This window comes from Papaver somniferum, chromosome 8 (genome assembly GCF_003573695.1).
Source record: "Papaver somniferum cultivar HN1 chromosome 8, ASM357369v1, whole genome shotgun sequence".
NCBI lineage: Eukaryota > Viridiplantae > Streptophyta > Magnoliopsida > Ranunculales > Papaveraceae > Papaver > Papaver somniferum.
Genome location: NC_039365.1, coordinates 33,358,774 through 33,374,841, shown reverse-complemented (window position 1 = coordinate 33,374,841; position 16,068 = coordinate 33,358,774). Strand labels below are relative to the sequence as shown.

General features: G+C 36.9%; 3 protein-coding genes across 5 annotated transcripts; all 3 read right to left on the bottom strand.

Annotated features, from left to right (window-relative positions):
• Positions 1–768: 768 nt before the first annotated feature.
• LOC113304868 (protein SUPPRESSOR OF QUENCHING 1, chloroplastic-like) lies at positions 769–9,829 on the bottom strand. Of its 2 annotated transcripts, none has more exons than XM_026554001.1 (28): positions 9,231–9,829; positions 9,035–9,135; positions 8,864–8,920; positions 8,695–8,789; positions 8,140–8,239; positions 7,861–7,919; positions 7,558–7,688; positions 7,006–7,126; positions 6,455–6,542; positions 6,205–6,283; positions 5,794–5,854; positions 5,609–5,684; positions 5,235–5,345; positions 5,051–5,146; positions 4,687–4,809; positions 4,408–4,605; positions 4,066–4,170; positions 3,769–3,833; positions 3,575–3,668; positions 3,168–3,325; positions 2,928–2,977; positions 2,718–2,839; positions 2,513–2,620; positions 2,123–2,215; positions 1,994–2,030; positions 1,626–1,873; positions 1,346–1,495; positions 769–1,149 (listed from the first exon to the last, which is right to left on the bottom strand). In XM_026554001.1, exons 1-28 carry the CDS (start codon positions 9,610–9,612, stop codon positions 985–987), a joined length of 3,273 nt encoding a protein of 1,090 aa, XP_026409786.1. In that variant the 5' UTR covers positions 9,613–9,829; the 3' UTR covers positions 769–984. The 2 variants fall into 2 exon arrangements, with proteins under 2 accessions (XP_026409786.1, XP_026409787.1); XM_026554002.1 differs by having other exon boundaries at positions 7,567–7,688.
• Positions 9,830–9,966: 137 nt separating this feature from the next.
• On the bottom strand, positions 9,967–11,504 carry LOC113304869. 2 transcript variants are annotated; one of them, XM_026554004.1, is made up of 4 exons: positions 11,123–11,504; positions 10,898–11,032; positions 10,600–10,785; positions 9,967–10,522 (listed from the first exon to the last, which is right to left on the bottom strand). In XM_026554004.1, exons 1-4 carry the CDS (start codon positions 11,276–11,278, stop codon positions 10,151–10,153), a joined length of 849 nt encoding a protein of 282 aa, XP_026409789.1. In that variant the 5' UTR covers positions 11,279–11,504; the 3' UTR covers positions 9,967–10,150. The 2 variants fall into 2 exon arrangements, with proteins under 2 accessions (XP_026409789.1, XP_026409788.1); XM_026554003.1 differs by having other exon boundaries at positions 10,898–11,477.
• A 161-nt stretch (positions 11,505–11,665) lies between these two features.
• On the bottom strand, positions 11,666–15,287 carry LOC113304871 (peptidyl-tRNA hydrolase ICT1, mitochondrial-like). Its single transcript, XM_026554005.1, has 8 exons — positions 14,928–15,287; positions 14,135–14,194; positions 13,940–14,022; positions 13,297–13,361; positions 13,174–13,207; positions 12,916–12,986; positions 12,087–12,205; positions 11,666–11,973 (listed from the first exon to the last, which is right to left on the bottom strand). The coding sequence occupies exons 1-7, from the start codon at positions 15,214–15,216 to the stop codon at positions 12,115–12,117; spliced, it is 693 nt and encodes a 230-aa protein (XP_026409790.1). The 5' UTR covers positions 15,217–15,287; the 3' UTR covers positions 11,666–11,973; positions 12,087–12,114.
• Positions 15,288–16,068: the final 781 nt, after the last annotated feature.

Sequence of the window (16,068 nt, the reverse complement as noted above, 5' to 3'; positions counted from 1 at the left end):
ATTTGTTTTCTAATTTTCTTTTGAAGTAAGTAATGTCTGTTTGATTTTCATAGTGGGTTAAGCTGTTTTCTCATGTGCACAATAAACAAACAACACTAATAACATAAATATATAAACATGAATGAATTATTGAGTAAAACCGCTTACTGTTGAATTCGTTGAAAACGATCAAGTACACGTGATTGCACATGTTTTGGTCTCTCTAAATTTGAATTTGTGATTGCACATGTTTTGGTACCTCTAAATCTGAAAATTTGCATCTTTATTCCATCATCATCCACCATCACCTGATGGACAAAGGAAAAAAGAAAAAACAAATCAAACTTCATCGGCTATGCACATGCTAGTACGAACTTATTAGTGATTTTTTTTTAAAAATAAAGGAAAGGTTGATATCTGTGTAAGTAAGAGCGTACCGTATATGGGAACGTATCTGATTTAGATTTTACACTTTCTTGCCTGTACAAAAACAAACTCCAACGATCATGGCCTCAACATAGCAAAATGTGGGTGATGCCTAGAACTTGCAGATTGTACGATGCATCGAAATGTTGGCTAGGAGATCCTACTGACTTTCATACTTCAGGCAAATAGTTGACGTCCCTGCACTACCCGTTTCCCAAAAGATGAAGATACAAAAAAACTCGCAACAATTACTCTTGAGAAGATTATACGCACCATTCTAATCTAAATGTAAGACCTACATCGCACATTGGATTCTGAAGCTTGGCCCTCATGTACAACAACTGCTAATCGACCTATAGCATGATACAGAGTCGAACCATATATTGAATGAAAATTGAGTAGATAAATTCTAGCAGTTCAAGTTAGCGTAGAATACAGATTTTAAACAACAGTCATCCCGCATAGGTAACATATAATGCAATTGATTGTAACTTGGGGAAAAATATCTCGGTGGTCTATAATGACATGTGGTTTTCTTATGCAGCTACATGCTACAGTATATGTACATTATGACTTCTTTTAACGGGCAGCAGGTAGTTCCAAGCCACCTCCAGGGATTCTGGGCTGAACTGTAAATGGAAGTATAATTTCTGCAGCAGCTGAATTTGGAACTTCCTCGCGGAAGGGTACTTCAAAAGCCACAGATTGATACAGGCAAACCTCATCTTCCTTGCAGTAATAAACCTGCAAAACTCACAAGTCACAATCCTTGGACATTTCCTGTAGGTCAAGCTGACTAATAAATTATCATCTGTGAGACTATGATGTAACGCACAAGGAAAAAATAAGTATGTTTTGCTGGTGGTGTACGTAATGTGGACATCCCTTTTCCCTTGTTATGATATGGCACACTGAATAGAGCTTCTATTGAGAACCATACCTTGCAGTATATTCTTCCCACGGCAGGGGAAGTTGACGGTCTCTTAAAATGAAGTGATGCTGACCCGTCTGGACTAAGAGTCCCATCCAAGGGTTCAATAACTACTGAGTTTTCTGGCTCGAGTTCAACAGTGAATTTGCTACGTGCTTCCTGTAGATGAGAAGATTCATAAACAAAAATTGATGAGCAAGGTAAACCTGTTAACGAAGCTAATATAGCCTATGGTTAAATCATGCATTAGAAAGAGTAAATAATAAACATATACAGTAAGAGGAAGGACCTTAGAAAAATGATATCCTTCAGGTACTGATAGTTTAAGATACAAATTGCCTTCTGCTGAAGAACCTCCGTCGACCGTAATACTCTTCGTGTCAGCTGAAGACCGCCTTCTAAGGCGTTTCAAGGACCTGGGTTTTTTTGTGGGAGGCTGAACTCCTTTTAGCTCTAAAGTAAGGAGTTTGGGGTCCTGGTCGTTCAAATCTATGCATCTGATCTCACTATTGTTTGTGTCACATATCAGAAGTCTTCCTGCAAGATATTATGCAACGAGTTCTTAACGCCTTTTTTTTACCCGGTGATTAAGGTGTGAAAGATGAAAGATTTGTTAGAAACAATATTCTAGTATGGGTGATGGGGAATTCTTATTACCGTTTCCTGCATCAACAAGTCCTGCCGGCTCTGAAAGCTGCATAAACCAAAACATGCACATGTTAACAAATATAAGCATGAAATTGAGAATCAACAACAAAGAACATGAGAGACCAGATAGTTTCCAACCTGTGCTGATAGAGCAGATCCATCCTTAAAACCAGCACGTCCAGTCCCTGCCAATGTGACCACTCTCTTACTCGTTGGGTCTAGTCTCTTGATCTGCCATTTTGAAGATAATTTAAAATTGAATACACCCATTATTCAATGTTTACGAGAATATCACTGCTTAGCAAAAGACTAAGGCGTGACTGCCTAAATGAGAGGCTAATATGCCATGGGTAGTGGTCGAAGTTGTATGAGAGGATCAATGCACCATAACCCTCTACTATCCAAATAGATAAACAAACTCTAAAGCAGTTTGACAATAAAGTTAACACACAATATTTGACTCCTCATGAACGCATTTGCTACTTTTATATATATGTATAATGTTTACAGTTCCTAACCAATGTCTACCTTGTGATTATAAGAATCAGCCACGTAAACTTGACCATCCTTTGCACATAACACACCCAGCGGGTGCTGGAGAAGTACATCAGAACCTACTCCATCGTGATCGCCAAACTGCACAGATGGGTACAGTTAAGAATTTCAAAAGTTAGATAAACCTCACAAAACCCTGGAAATAAAACGAAGGCCACGCTGGCTAAAACTAAAGTACCTTAAATAAATTGTCTGAGAAAACTGGATCACCACCAGCTAGCAGTTTTGTTCCTCCCGTTTTCAGGTCAAGTACCCTGACTGAACTACTTTCACTATCCGCAACATAAATCTCCATCTTACCTGCGGATAAATGAGATAAGAGCCTGAATTTGATTGCAATAACAAAAATCAAGAAAGCAAAACAAAGTTAAAAAAATCTACATATTACCAGGGTATAGTGAAATTCCAGAAGGTTGTGCAAATGACGAGCTAGAAGAGCTATATCAAAACAAAAAGAAGAAAAGAAGAGAAATGGTTAGTAATCTATGACAAACATCAAGCAATACAGTCGCCATGAAAGAGTATTTCTGGAGTGAATAATTTGAGGAAAACCGTGAGAAAGGAATCCCAACCAGCAATCATAATAACAGTAATATGAGAGAAAGATAAAGTAAATGTGCTAGATTACTTTGGACCATTCAAATTTCTTTCATAACCATCACCACTAAAAGCTCTAGTAACTCCATCTAGAGTATTGTGCTCCCAGATTTGATGCTGACCAGCCAATGCAATGTAAACCATCTCACTGGTGGAGTCAAAGCAAACATCCCATGGAGAATTGAGGAGCTGAAGAAAAAAAGAAATAATGACCAGCCAAATTAAACATCATCTTCTAAAATAGTGTATTTAAGTAAGTAAACAATAAAGCTCTGCTGCTCATTGGTCGATCAAGAAAAAAAACTGTAAATGAAAATTGAGTGTACTAATGAATGATGTCGAATGCACGAGCAATGGGACTCAACCGATATAAACAGACAGGTTCCTAGAAAAACAGAAAATAAATGCGTCTCAAATAATTTACATGTCGACACTTGCCTGAGTGGTCCCTTTTCGCCCTCCCTTATAGTCGGAACCTTTGGTTCCATTTCCAGCAAGGGTCTTCACCAGCTCATTTACAAAATCTATCTCCCTACGTGAATAAAAAATATCCAGTAAATACAAATAAGAAAATCTTATGAATGAAACATCAAGAGACAACAAGTTCAGTTTAGCTCCCATTCTTGTAGTACCTCAGGGCATGATTTTCAGTGTCGGCGACATAGAGACAATTTTTCCTTGGGTTGTATGCCAGTCCCTGCAATTAAAAAGCCATAATTGTAAGGCATGGAGGTATGTATTCGACATGACACTTGCCTGAAGATCATGAGAGGGTATTTTTCAAAATGTATGCATGTCCAAAATAATTATTTGCATTGATTTCCATTTGGCATCGAAAGCAACCAAAACGATCTGTATGTCTGCAAAACCCAAGAAAATCCCGAGGAGACAAATACAGCAAGGTTACTATTAACAGATTCATTAGTTACCTGAGGACGGTTGAAAGTGGCAGTATCGAAAGTACCATCCTGTAGACCCTCCTCGCCCGTACTTCCAATTTGGATAACAAAATTACCCTCTAGGTCTGTTACAACCTGAATTCCAGGAAAAACAAGATACCACTAAGATATATGTTTCAAACAAACGTTCACCTGCTAAAATCAGATGCATCTCTATCCACAATCCATCACAGGCACAATAAAGATGTTATAATGCTCAGATTAAGTTATAAGCTCAAGAGTACTGTGGGTTTCCCATAGAAAAAATATTTTCACCAGGAGTATGACACTGCTTGTCAAGGATTGATTAACATTAAAACCGAGAGAACTTACAATGCGGTTATGGTTACTGTCTGCAATAAACAACCTATTGTTTAAAAGATCAACTGCCAGCTTGCCAGGAAACTTTAGTGGAGACGTCAATAAACGTGGATCATTGTCCTTCTCCAACGTCAGAGGAAGAGGAGTGCTGTCTAAGATCTCTTTCTCACCGTAAAACAAAAGAGCCGCCTCCACTAAGTCGTCCAGATCCTAAAGCATAGTATCATTTGTATTTTAGAATTATGAAGCAACTTTAGCAGATAGATAACAGATAAAGGAAGACATCAATACCTTACGACGACCTTCGCCTGCTATTTGTGCTAAGAGCTTACCACTGGGGCTAACGATAGCAAAAGTGGGCCATGAACTCACACCTAATTCTCTCCATAAATACATATCTCCATCGTTCACAACCTACAGCGATTAATTTGAAGAATAAGATTATTAATGCATAACTCCAGGAAATGAACAGGACACAAGAAAGCTGTCAGCTATGGTCTCAGGATATTGGTCTCAGAAGTTCAGCCGTGGAAGCAATCAATTAAGAAGTCAAGAATTTCAAAGTCATTCAGACTGTTAAGTGAGTCAATTTAAGCAGAATCAATCGGATAAAAGCACAAAACTAATGTAGAGAATGGTTAGATGGTTAACATACTGGGTGAGTGATGTCATAGCGTAACACCGCATTCCGAATAGCTTCTAGATCCTTCTCGTTGTCAAATTTAGCTGAATGCACTCCAACGACAGTGAACTGCAGAAAAAGAAGATGAAACCCAACACCTCGAAAGAAGTTCTGGAGCCATTAAGTAGTAAATCATGAGAAAGAAAGAGAGACTCACTGGCTGATCCTTATACTTTTTCTCCAAATAATCTAGGTCTGGAAGCACATGCATACAGTTTATACAGCAATAGGTCCAAAAGTCCAACAACACAACCTTTCCTTTCAAATCCTGTCCAGAACAGAAAGCTTTGAACTTTTAGCCACGATTCACAGTAAGATTATCAGTGTTAGTATCTGGTTGTAGTTGAAGTGCTTATACGATAATAAACTCATGCAGATTGAAACAACCACATGTTACATGATTATGGAATATTTTTTTAATAATTGCAGACTTCTTCCATGAATCTCAGAATATGAAGCAATATGGATATATATGGGCTGTTGTTTATACAATGAAACTATTTATTCTGCCATAGTGCATAAACATTTTACCTTGCGCAACTGAAGTGGAGCTGTATTAATCCAATCAAGTCTAGATGGAAACTCTGGCACAATTTGAGCAGACCCCCTTGCATAGCAGATATAAGAAAATCAAAATCATACAGCTAAAATCCTTGGTTGATTGAATTCAAGATTACGTCAAGCAAAAAAAAAAAAATTTCCACTTATCTACATACCTGGCCTCCACATCTGCTATGTAGTTCACAAATTGTTGGACTCTTGCGGATTGTGCTTGTCCTATAGATAGAATAGTAGGTAGAATTGGTTTACTATGAGTTATTCGGAGTAGAAAGTATAAGTAACCAGTAAGATACATGAATTTCTAATCAATTACAGTACTGAAGAATGTCACACAGCTCTGCAATCTAACATTATCAGCAAAACGAATCCACAGATATAGAAAACAGAAACAAAAGTAAAAACTCAAAATGCACTTTTCTTCAAAAGTTTGCCTGAGCATAAGAACTCTCCAAAGAGTTCATGCAGGAGTATCCAAAAGATAAGAACTCTCATCCCTTTCCAACCAACCCACATCTCAAAGCACGAGTATTGGAGTAAAAATAGACAGACATAAAACTTTCTTATACCTTCATTCTGTCCAAAAGTAGGACGGCTGACCCCAAACAACAAGTTCTGAATAGCTTTTGGAGACGTATACTGCATTGCCTGAACATCCAAAATGCTTCCAAATTTAGACAATGCTACATTCAGAGATACAGTAGAAAGGTAATCCTTCTTCTATATCCAAAAAGTGCAGTGATGAGACTTAAGAGACTAACTTAGACATAAAACCAACATAGAACTTTCACTGTGTTTGTTTAATTGATTAGGCTATACCTTCCAATTGGTGACTGTGAAAGCAACACAAGACAGAGCAATACCCAAACTTGCATATTTCAAGATATTTCGTCGAGAACCCTGAAACCTGTCAGTAGGTAAGTTCTGCAGCCTTAATGTTAGTTTATTGACCCATATAAATTTTTCACAGGTCAGGTATTACTTCAGACAGAAAACAATGACAACACTGGTTCAGAATTTTGAAATATTTGACTTTGTTTGAGCTGAGCTAATACTAGTTGTTAAAATGAGGGGTACCTGCTAATAAGAGTGTTACCATCCTTGAAGATTCAACTACTGAAAAAATCGTAATACTAAAACCTCTAAAAGTTAACTTATTGGTCGTCTTCAATTATCTACCAGTTTCAACTCCTAAAAAACTAAGAGAGGCAGACGAACTACTTAGTTCTTCAGTGTGTTTGCTAGGCCAACTAGGAGAAACTTCTAAATCAAAGCATATTTGTAGAAATGAATTAAACAACTAAGCACCTTTTGTATGATATATTATAACTGCCAATTCCCCAAAAGTTACATGGTTGAATCCATCTTACCCTCCAGCAGCAAGGATTTCTTCCTTGGTAGATTGTGTATTCGTAGACGAAACACCTTCTATGTTATCTTGAAACATCTCCCCGGAAGTTTGAACCACAGAAGAAACATACTGAGCATCATCTGCAACCATTTTCTTTGTTAGACTTCAAAGTGAACAAAATGTAACTAATCTTAATCACTGCACCAACAGATTATAATTAGTAATGACACTAGTATTGGCAGACAACACAGCAATCTAAAGCTACATTTGCAGTCTGTTGTCTCTTTATTAGACCTCATTGTGACACATGAAACATCGTTAAACTTGTATATAAGTGAACCAGCTAAAGAGTAACACTATAATGGCAGAACTCAGAAGGACACAAAACAATCAAAATATAAACCAGTAACCAGTTCCTTGAAAAGAAATATTTACTTCCACAACACGGTAAACCATTATTCATTAATAGTTCTTTGGAATTACTGCAAAATGTATTTTCCAGCATGCCACTATTGATGGATGCAACAGGGTATTCAAATTAAATAAACTACGCAATATGCCCATTACATACTATCACAACCAGAAACACCACCACCACCAAGAATGTCTTGAATTGAGATATTCTGGATCTCCTTCTTGATAAGAGCTGGGCCAGCTTGTTTCAGAGTTTCTTCTGGTAATGATGTTGTCACAGCTATACATCTACATGAAAATGGAAAACATGTAATGGATTTTTTTTTTTTGGCAAAAGAACCAGGACAAGTACAAAGTAAGTGTCCAGTCTTCAAGGGAATGCTTTAGCCTTTTAAGTATGAACAGAACCCTGTGTGAGTAAGTTCTCAATATGTATGTAAAGGTATCCGAAGAGACTCACCTCATATGTGCAGCTTTTGCAGCTTGAACTCCAGCTAGTGCATCCTCAATGACAATACACTGGAAAGCAGGGAAGAAGTAAGATGGTATAAAAGACAATTAAGCAAAATCATCAAAGAGAGAGTGGAAACCCTCAATTTTGGGCATGATGCAAGACCATGGGGATGTGGTAGAATATCACATACGAAAGGATGCTAAACTCTACAAACATTAGTGACCTTTCTACAATCTACAATGATAATATACAATAGCCCTCTGGAAAGTCTGTTAGTTGGTATACCTCAGAAGGGGGTACACTCAAGTATTTTGACGCAGCTAAAAAAATATCTGGCGCAGGTTTCAAATTTTCAAACGCATCTGCTGATACAATTGCATCAAACCTGGAACAAAGTGGGATGCACAGCATAGTCACATCAAGCAAAGGTCGATAAGGGTAAGTTAAAAAGCAGCGTATCGCTCACATCAATGGAAAAGGATTCAGGCAAAATCAGCATAAGCATCCTTGATATCACTGAGCTGCTTAGGCTTATATGAAAAATTAAATATGTGAGGATCATTTTTTTTTAATTTCATTTTATGCTAACAGAGTCGGAGACTTGAAGAACAAGATGGGCACGAGCAACATAAGGGAGATTACAACGTTTTATGTTTCTAATTTTAGAAATCAGGGGCTGAAATAATCATTCATGTATGAACTACAGATCACTGCACAAATTGAGATGGTAAGTACTCAATAGGCCACCACATTGATGACCACTATAGGAGGGAACCTGGCAATGCAACTATGTTTTGCCATGGATGTATAAACTTCAGCTGAAAAGTTATATTGGCTTACATTGACAAAGGTATACCAGCAGCTGCTAAATTTGCGTCAACCTTGATCCGATCAGCACTGGAAGCAACGGCTACTTTCAGACCATTTTTTTTACACTGAAGCATAGAAACTATAAGTCACCTATTGGGAAAGCAAAAAATACGAAAGATGAACCACTTTCATATCTTACCTCTGTGATGAGTTCAAGAGCACCAGGAAATCCTATTCCAGAGTCTGGTTTTGTAAACTGCAGGAAATTTTGAATATTCATAATATTAACAGCAATTCCAAAACCAAAATGATCTGATAGACTGATACAACACTCAAATTTTGCCATTTTAAATGATGGTACATCAATTACCTTACTAAGATATATTTCAAAAAAACGTTTCTTTGCCACCTCAGTATCAAATCCCTCAACTCCCTTCAGAGAAGCAACACCTCCTAGAAAATTTGCCTCCCCTGATAGTTCACAACAACCAAACACAATATAACAAATTATCATTTGCAGCCAATGACACACAGAAAAGAAAATCTTAATGAAATTATAAATTTACCAGTTCCAGTAAAAGGTGCAAAATCTTCAGCTGTAACTTCCACTCCCATCTCCGCAAACAAATCAACCCCAGCCATTCGAGATGGTTCTTCACTATCACAAAGAACACCATCCATATCGAACAACACAGCCGATACTTTCCCCCACTTATTTTCAGTTTCACTAACATTTCGCTCTTCTAGTTTCAAACAAGATGTACTAATACTCTTCCTAATATGCTTTCTACATTGGCGAGAACTCACTAAATTTTCTCTTTGCAATTGATAAATCAAACTCGACTCTGAACTTAAGAAGGATAACGAATTTAACTTCGAGAAACATGGATAACAAACAGGAACTGAAGCTTTCTTGGTAAGCGATGGCGTCAACAATCGCAACGCCATATCTAACAAAATTACCTGTTTGTGGCGGGGAAAGTTTTGATACACTTTTATATAGACATTTATACACCTCTGACTAAAACACCCTCTTAAATCTCCAATCTAGACATACAATTGAAGTGAGGCTTTGCCCCTTGCATCTTCAATAGAGTAATTTATACCAGTATAATACAACAGCACAGCAAATTCAATTCACAGATAGTGACCAGTTCTCTGCTAACCAATCAAATTTTCCGCATTATCCACTTACTGACCATTGGATGGTAAGGTTTCTAGAGATTTGCGGGAGAAGCATCTCATAAAATGGCTAATCAATCTCTAAATTATCAGGACAGAAAATAAAATCACAGAATTTTCTCAGTGAATATCTGAATCTATTTATTTACCAATAGTAATAGTAACAGTAAGAGTTCCTCAGTTAAATCCGGTTACATCATCATCATCACCAGCTAATTTATTGTTCATCACCAATACAATCAGAAGTAAAAAGATCTAAAGATGATCAAATCTAACCGTATAAAATGTGATGAAGATGATCAAATCAAGTTGGCGGAGGAGTGAGGGATATCGATACTCCAGATGAGCTTGACTTGGAGAGCAAAATGATCAAAGCGACGCCGATCCATATAACGAAATAGAAAATTCCAACTCGAGCCTTCACACACATAAACTCAGAAAGGTCATCATTGAGATTTGTGCCACCGATCTTCAGTAACGATTTCCGCCGAGTCAAGTCAATCCCAGATCGCTTGAGAAGATCTACCATCATCATCTCCTCCGCGTCCTTGTTCTCTGTCTTCTTCTTTGAATGTGATGAAATAGCTTCTGATTCTGCAGATTCATTAGGCGAAATGTTGCTGTTGATGACTTCGAATGAAGCAGCGAGAGTTGAATCATCAGGGAACTCAAGATTCTGCAACGAAAATACATTAGATTGAAGAAAAACATCGTTGAATTGTGTGAAAATTTAAAAATAATGTGAATAATTACTTTGGAAATTTCTGTTGCGTTTGAGATTTCAGATTCGTCAGATTTAGCTTGACTTGAATTCACTGTGTAACTGGCGATTTCAGATGAAGCTGAGAGAGGTGAAGATTTAGCTTGAGCCGGAGTCACGGTGCAACTGGTGATTTCAGATAAAGCTGAGAGAGACGAATCGGTATCGAAAACGAGATTCTGGAATTGAAAAATATATCAACAACATTATAATCGATTCAATTCCGAATTTATCAATCAAATTTTGAGAAAATTTCAAGTAATTTGAAATTGGAGCACAAAACAAACTTACCTCATCTGCTGTTGGAGTAAAAATAAAATAAGAATCAAGAATCTCTACAGATTCCATCGATGATTCTACATCAGGTGACCTTACTTTAGTTTCTTCAGGAACGGGTGAAATCATCATCGGAGATGGAGAAACGATCTTCGCAAACCAAAAACAGAAACAAAACACAAAATCAGTATATGATGTAAGAAGATAGAGATTTTGGTTTTGTTCTGGTTTCGATCTTACCTCTTTGGATTCGTTGTGAAGAAGATTTGAAGTTCGTTTCACTGGAGGAGTTGATGAATTTCTAGGGTTTCGTTGTTTGCGAGGTGTTTGAACTGGAGTTTTCATCCTGGCGGGAGATCTCTTTTCAAAGTGAGTGAAGTAGAGAAAGACGAGCATATCGGGGCATTTATACGAGTTTGGAAAGTTCTATCCCTGAGACGTGTATCTGGAGGAATTTACGGTTTGACGTGTATCTGGATTTTATTCCAGGCGGTTTAAGGTTGTGCACAGTCAATTGTAAAGATGCGATTCTAGCGCAACTTCTGCAGTTTTGGCTGGTGCTACTACAAGACATCCATCAGATTTACAATTATGCACATTTTCTGATACTTTTGCTTCATGAGAACGAAAAAAAATCAAAGTGAGGTGAGGTGAACTGAATGCAGCCAAACCGAGCAATAGAGTGTCTAGAATTGGACTGCACTGCAGTCACTGCATGCTAAGTTAGGCTATTTGAAGACTATTATTTATTGTATGGTTGGTGATGGTCTTGAGAAAACAAGCTTAATCGAGCTCAACTTGGCTTGACATGAATGATTCAGAATAAAACTATATGGCCTTAATTACAGACTTGTGATTAAATTTGTAGTGGAACAGCTTATACAGCAAGACCCGGGAAACAATAAAGCTACACAAGAATAGTGAATAGCAGATTCATTTTACGGTAAACATCCGAGCTCCCAATTTCATCAACTAGTGCAAGCACTTTTCCGAAGTAGTTATAAAATTGTTATTTTCATTAGCACATGCAGAATAGTCTGTATCATACCATTTAGCAGGTCAAGCTCAAACAGAGACCCTGGAAGTCCCACCTGACAAAAACATAAAAGAGCAGTGGCGATGGAGAATGCCTTTAAGTTAGGGAACAATGGCAAGATAGTTTCTAGGAGCAATGAGTAAAAAAGAATCTAATGTTTTGAAATACCTCAAAAGATTTGCAGAATTATAATATCTCAATCCCAACCATCACGGGATCTCCTAAAATCTTTCTTTTGTGAGAGGGCTTTCTTGCTCTGTAGTCTCTTCTGTTCTCCAATAGCAGCCCTACAGTACATGAAGGACATCTATAAGAAGCATTTGGAAAGTTATGTCACTGAATTAACATCCTACTGCATATCTCCCCTCCCAATTGCAAAACTAGTGTCTAGGTGATGCCTACAAATGAAAAGACCATACAATACCGTGTCTCTATGTTATCTAGTGAAAAATAACAAAACTGTGTCTCTAAACTATTTACAAATGGAAACAGCTTTCCTAATAAGTGAGGAAGCCAGTAAAAGCGTTTTGGACCTAGGATGAAGTCTATAGTCTTCAAAGAGCTCTTTTACAAAGTTGGCAGTAATAGAAAATATTAGTATGTTAATCATGTCAACACAACCACCTGAAATGTTTTTCTAGCCAACTGATTTCACTTTGTCCTACGCTAAAGTTTAATGCAAGAGGTTATTTAGAATCCCAAGCATCACATACTTGAATGACTGAGGAAAAAAATCTACGGCTATATTCTTTACATCAGACTCTTGGCATTCTTCTTTTTATGTGAAGTCATATGAATAAAGCAACTTAAAAAGAAGTATTAAAGTTTCCACTGGTCAAGCGTTTCTTCTTCTGTATGCAGGCGACATTAAATATGGCAGTTACAAACTTACAATTCCTTGTCAACAATGAAAAACATGGAAGAGAATATCAAGAATCAGGTTGCACATACAAACCGTAGACTGAGCTGAGGTAGAGCAAAAGATTAGAACACTTACATCTTAGCAATCTTTTTCTTCTGCTCTGCTGAAGGGGGTGGTGGGACATATGAAGCAGCATCAATGATGGCCTAAAATACGAAATGAAGGATATAAAACATGCGAGTCTGATAAAACAGTCAGACGGTTTTAGCAGGTCATCAAGATATTACAATTAATATCAGTTCTTCAATTGAGCAAAAAAAAAAGGAAGGATATTCTAATTTGTCTACCACGATGGAAGATGAGAGGAAGAGACAAACCATGGATGTATGGTACCTGCAGTTTCTCCAAAGCATCTTCTATGTTACCCCTGAAGAAGAGTGGGAGAAAGAAACTAAATGCTTTGCTCAAGACATAAGCGAAATGGATAGGAAAGACGAGTAGGGAACAGATGCTAACTTCTGCGTTCTAGTTCTTGTAGAAGAAATCACAAGCTCCCCATCTTTGTTCATCCGATTCTTCTCCTGCCAACAAGCATAGTATAGAAATTTCAACATGTACAAGGACAGACCCACAAGAAACTAGGTGATGCAACAAATATGAACTATCACAAGTTAACAGGACATATCGCTTTCTAAATATACATGTGACTGACATAGAGGTATATCCACCAGGATTAAGAATAAAAAGTAAGAAGGCGCCAATATTCAAAAAAAAAAAAAAGAGAGAAAAAAATGTGAAGGAAGAATTAAGTTCCGCTTCCATTTTATTTAACCATTGTGATTAAAAATAAGTGTGGTTTAAGTCTGGTCGAGGTATAGCCTTTTCCCAGGTTAACTGGTCATCCTGCCAGGGAGATCTCAGTAGCTTCTGAACTCAAGCATGCCAAAGTATAAATTCATTCAGATTACTGGGTCAATTTTCCGTTGTTCACAACATAAAGTAGAAGGTAACTTTGTTTCAATCCTTAAGGTTTGCTATACCTAATCTGTTTTCCAGTTATTTTAATCAGATGGCTACAACATTTGCTGACATTAATGCTGCATCACTATATAATTGAATTATTACATGCAAACTTGAATTACCAAGGTTAATGATGTACCATAGACGTAATCTTCTCTTTGACTCTGTCGCTCAGCCAGTAAGCCTTATTAACATTGAAACGCATATCGACCTTGGTGTTCACTGTAACACATCATTTGACAAGTGAATAAGCTGCACTAATTGTAGAAACAAGAGTATAATAGAGATCAACCACATTTGAAAGAATGGGAGTCAAAAAGAGATTCTAACAAACCTTTGTTGACATTCTGACCACCAGGCCCACCACTTCTTGCAAAACTAACAGTAACATGGTCTGAAGAAAGAAAACCGCGATTCAAATTAGTACCAGATGAATGAATTTACGCCGATATCCAGCACAGACAAGGAAATTCGGACAAAATGTTTATAGCACAGCAATTCAAACATTTCCAATCTCTCACTCGGAAATAAGATGACACGTAAAGCACATGCAGCAACATACTAATAAAGAACTTAGTATTCTATAATTTCCATTGAATCGGTTCTGTATCAAAGCCTTCTATTTCAACTAATATTCTTTCTCATGTATCACCATTACGAAGGTCTTTGCAGTCCCACAATTCTGTTTAGTTTGAAAAATTGTTTGATGACGAATGCGCCGAAGTTTCTAGGTGATTAGGAAACACCTCCCATATCCCATACTTGAAGTTGCCAAAAGTTGTTTTTCCAATATATTCAGATAAGAGAAAAAGGTTGTCAAAACTACCATGGTAACTTCCAAAATGTATTATATTAGTTCTACATCAGCTTTTTTTATACCAATGTTACAATTTCACTATGGAACATAGCTACAATGTAAAGCAAGTATACTTGAAAGATTTCTGGTATACAAACAACATGTCATCCAAGAGAAAAATAAGCATCCATGCCACTAATGCATTACATTAGGTGCTGTATAGATCAAACCAGATCGTACCAATTTGTTAATCAGAAAAGCTAAAAAGCATCAATTACTAAACCTTAAAAATAATCTGTTCATCAGTAATAAAAGCTGGACCAATTCATACCTATAGTGATTTTAGGAATAGGTTCATTTCCAGCAGCAGAAGCTCTTTCTTCAGCTTCTTGCATAAATTGATTAACCTGAGATAAACGTGATGACATCTTCTTCTCACTGGAAGCATCTGAAGCCATACATACAATTCTTCCATAGCTGATACTAGGGTTGCAACCAACAACTCCATTGAATCTCACTAATGTCCATGGAACTACTGGATTAGGTTTAAAGAAGAATGGAGAGATACGGGCAATTTCTCTAGTAATCATGTTTGTAGTCATCATTCTAATTGCTGCCATTTTCGTGGCAGAGTAAACCCTAAGGGAGAGATAAAGATTTTGAGGATTACAATCTGTTGGCCAACTTTGGCCTGTAATGTCCAAACCATTATACTTACTCAAGAGTCAAGAGATTAAACGTTTCGGTTCTCCATGAAAAGAAAACAAAATGGTTCGCCCTTGAACGGGCCTTGGTTCGTGCTTCGTAGACAAATGCGTAAAAAGCCTTTTGTGGTGGTGGAAATTTGCTTCTGAATAAATGAAAAAAATTCTATATAAGAATCAGGTTCTGGATGGACTTCCGGAAACCATATCCATATGTTCACGCCGATGTTTTAAGTTGACATTTAACACTATGATATTACGCTTAAAAATTTATTTTGCATAAAAATTTAAAAAAATGATTATCAAAGATTTTTTCTTTTCTAAAGATTACTCAGACAAATCGAGTGCATGTGTTTTTCACGTCGTATTTCATGACATGTACTTGTCAAAAATCAAAACCCATCTTTTATGAGATGTATTCATATGCTTGTGAAAATATGAACACCATAAAAACAAGATATAAGTTATAAATTCTTTCAAAAGAAAATCTTTAATAAGAATTGGAATTGCTATTCAGAAAGGTGTTGGTGCCCAGCTTGTTGCTAGGCTTCCTACCACCGACGTGTAAACGACTTCTTGTGTGATGTTAATAAGGAGATAACTTTAATATTAAGATATTAAATTTTATTTACCTTTGTAGAAAACGTAAATTATGGAAAAAAATATAAGTATTTGAAAACTTAAAATCTGATATTCTTGTTTATGCTCTTTACATAGAGAATTCGAAATACTTTCCGATCGTATATTTTTTACAAAAATTTGACAAAT

What these genes read in the sequence shown, in the direction of transcription:
- LOC113304869 (XM_026554003.1), bottom strand. Translation starts at nt 11,278, where the DNA reads ATGCTCGTCTTTCTCTACTTCACTCACTTTGAAAAGAGATCTCCCGCC. An exon ending in TTACTCCAACAGCAGATGAG is followed by an intron (nt 10,786 to 10,897) that starts GTAAGTTTGTTT and finishes TTTCAATTCCAG; the next exon opens with AATCTCGTTTTCGATACCGA. An exon ending in ACGCAACAGAAATTTCCAAA is followed by an intron (nt 10,523 to 10,599) that starts GTAATTATTCAC and finishes TTTTCGTTGCAG; the next exon opens with AATCTTGAGTTCCCTGATGA.
- LOC113304871 (XM_026554005.1), bottom strand. Translation starts at nt 15,216, where the DNA reads ATGGCAGCAATTAGAATGATGACTACAAACATGATTACTAGAGAAATT. An exon ending in TATTCCTAAAATCACTATAG is followed by an intron (nt 14,195 to 14,927) that starts GTATGAATTGGT and finishes TTCTTTCTTCAG; the next exon opens with ACCATGTTACTGTTAGTTTT. An exon ending in AAGAAAAAGATTGCTAAGAT is followed by an intron (nt 12,206 to 12,915) that starts GTAAGTGTTCTA and finishes CATGTACTGTAG; the next exon opens with GGCTGCTATTGGAGAACAGA.
- LOC113304868 (XM_026554001.1), bottom strand. Translation starts at nt 9,612, where the DNA reads ATGGCGTTGCGATTGTTGACGCCATCGCTTACCAAGAAAGCTTCAGTT. An exon ending in TGCACCTTTTACTGGAACTG is followed by an intron (nt 9,136 to 9,230) that starts GTAAATTTATAA and finishes GTGAACTATCAG; the next exon opens with GGGAGGCAAATTTTCTAGGA. An exon ending in GCTATGACATCACTCACCCA is followed by an intron (nt 4,810 to 5,050) that starts GTATGTTAACCA and finishes TAATCGCTGTAG; the next exon opens with GTTGTGAACGATGGAGATAT.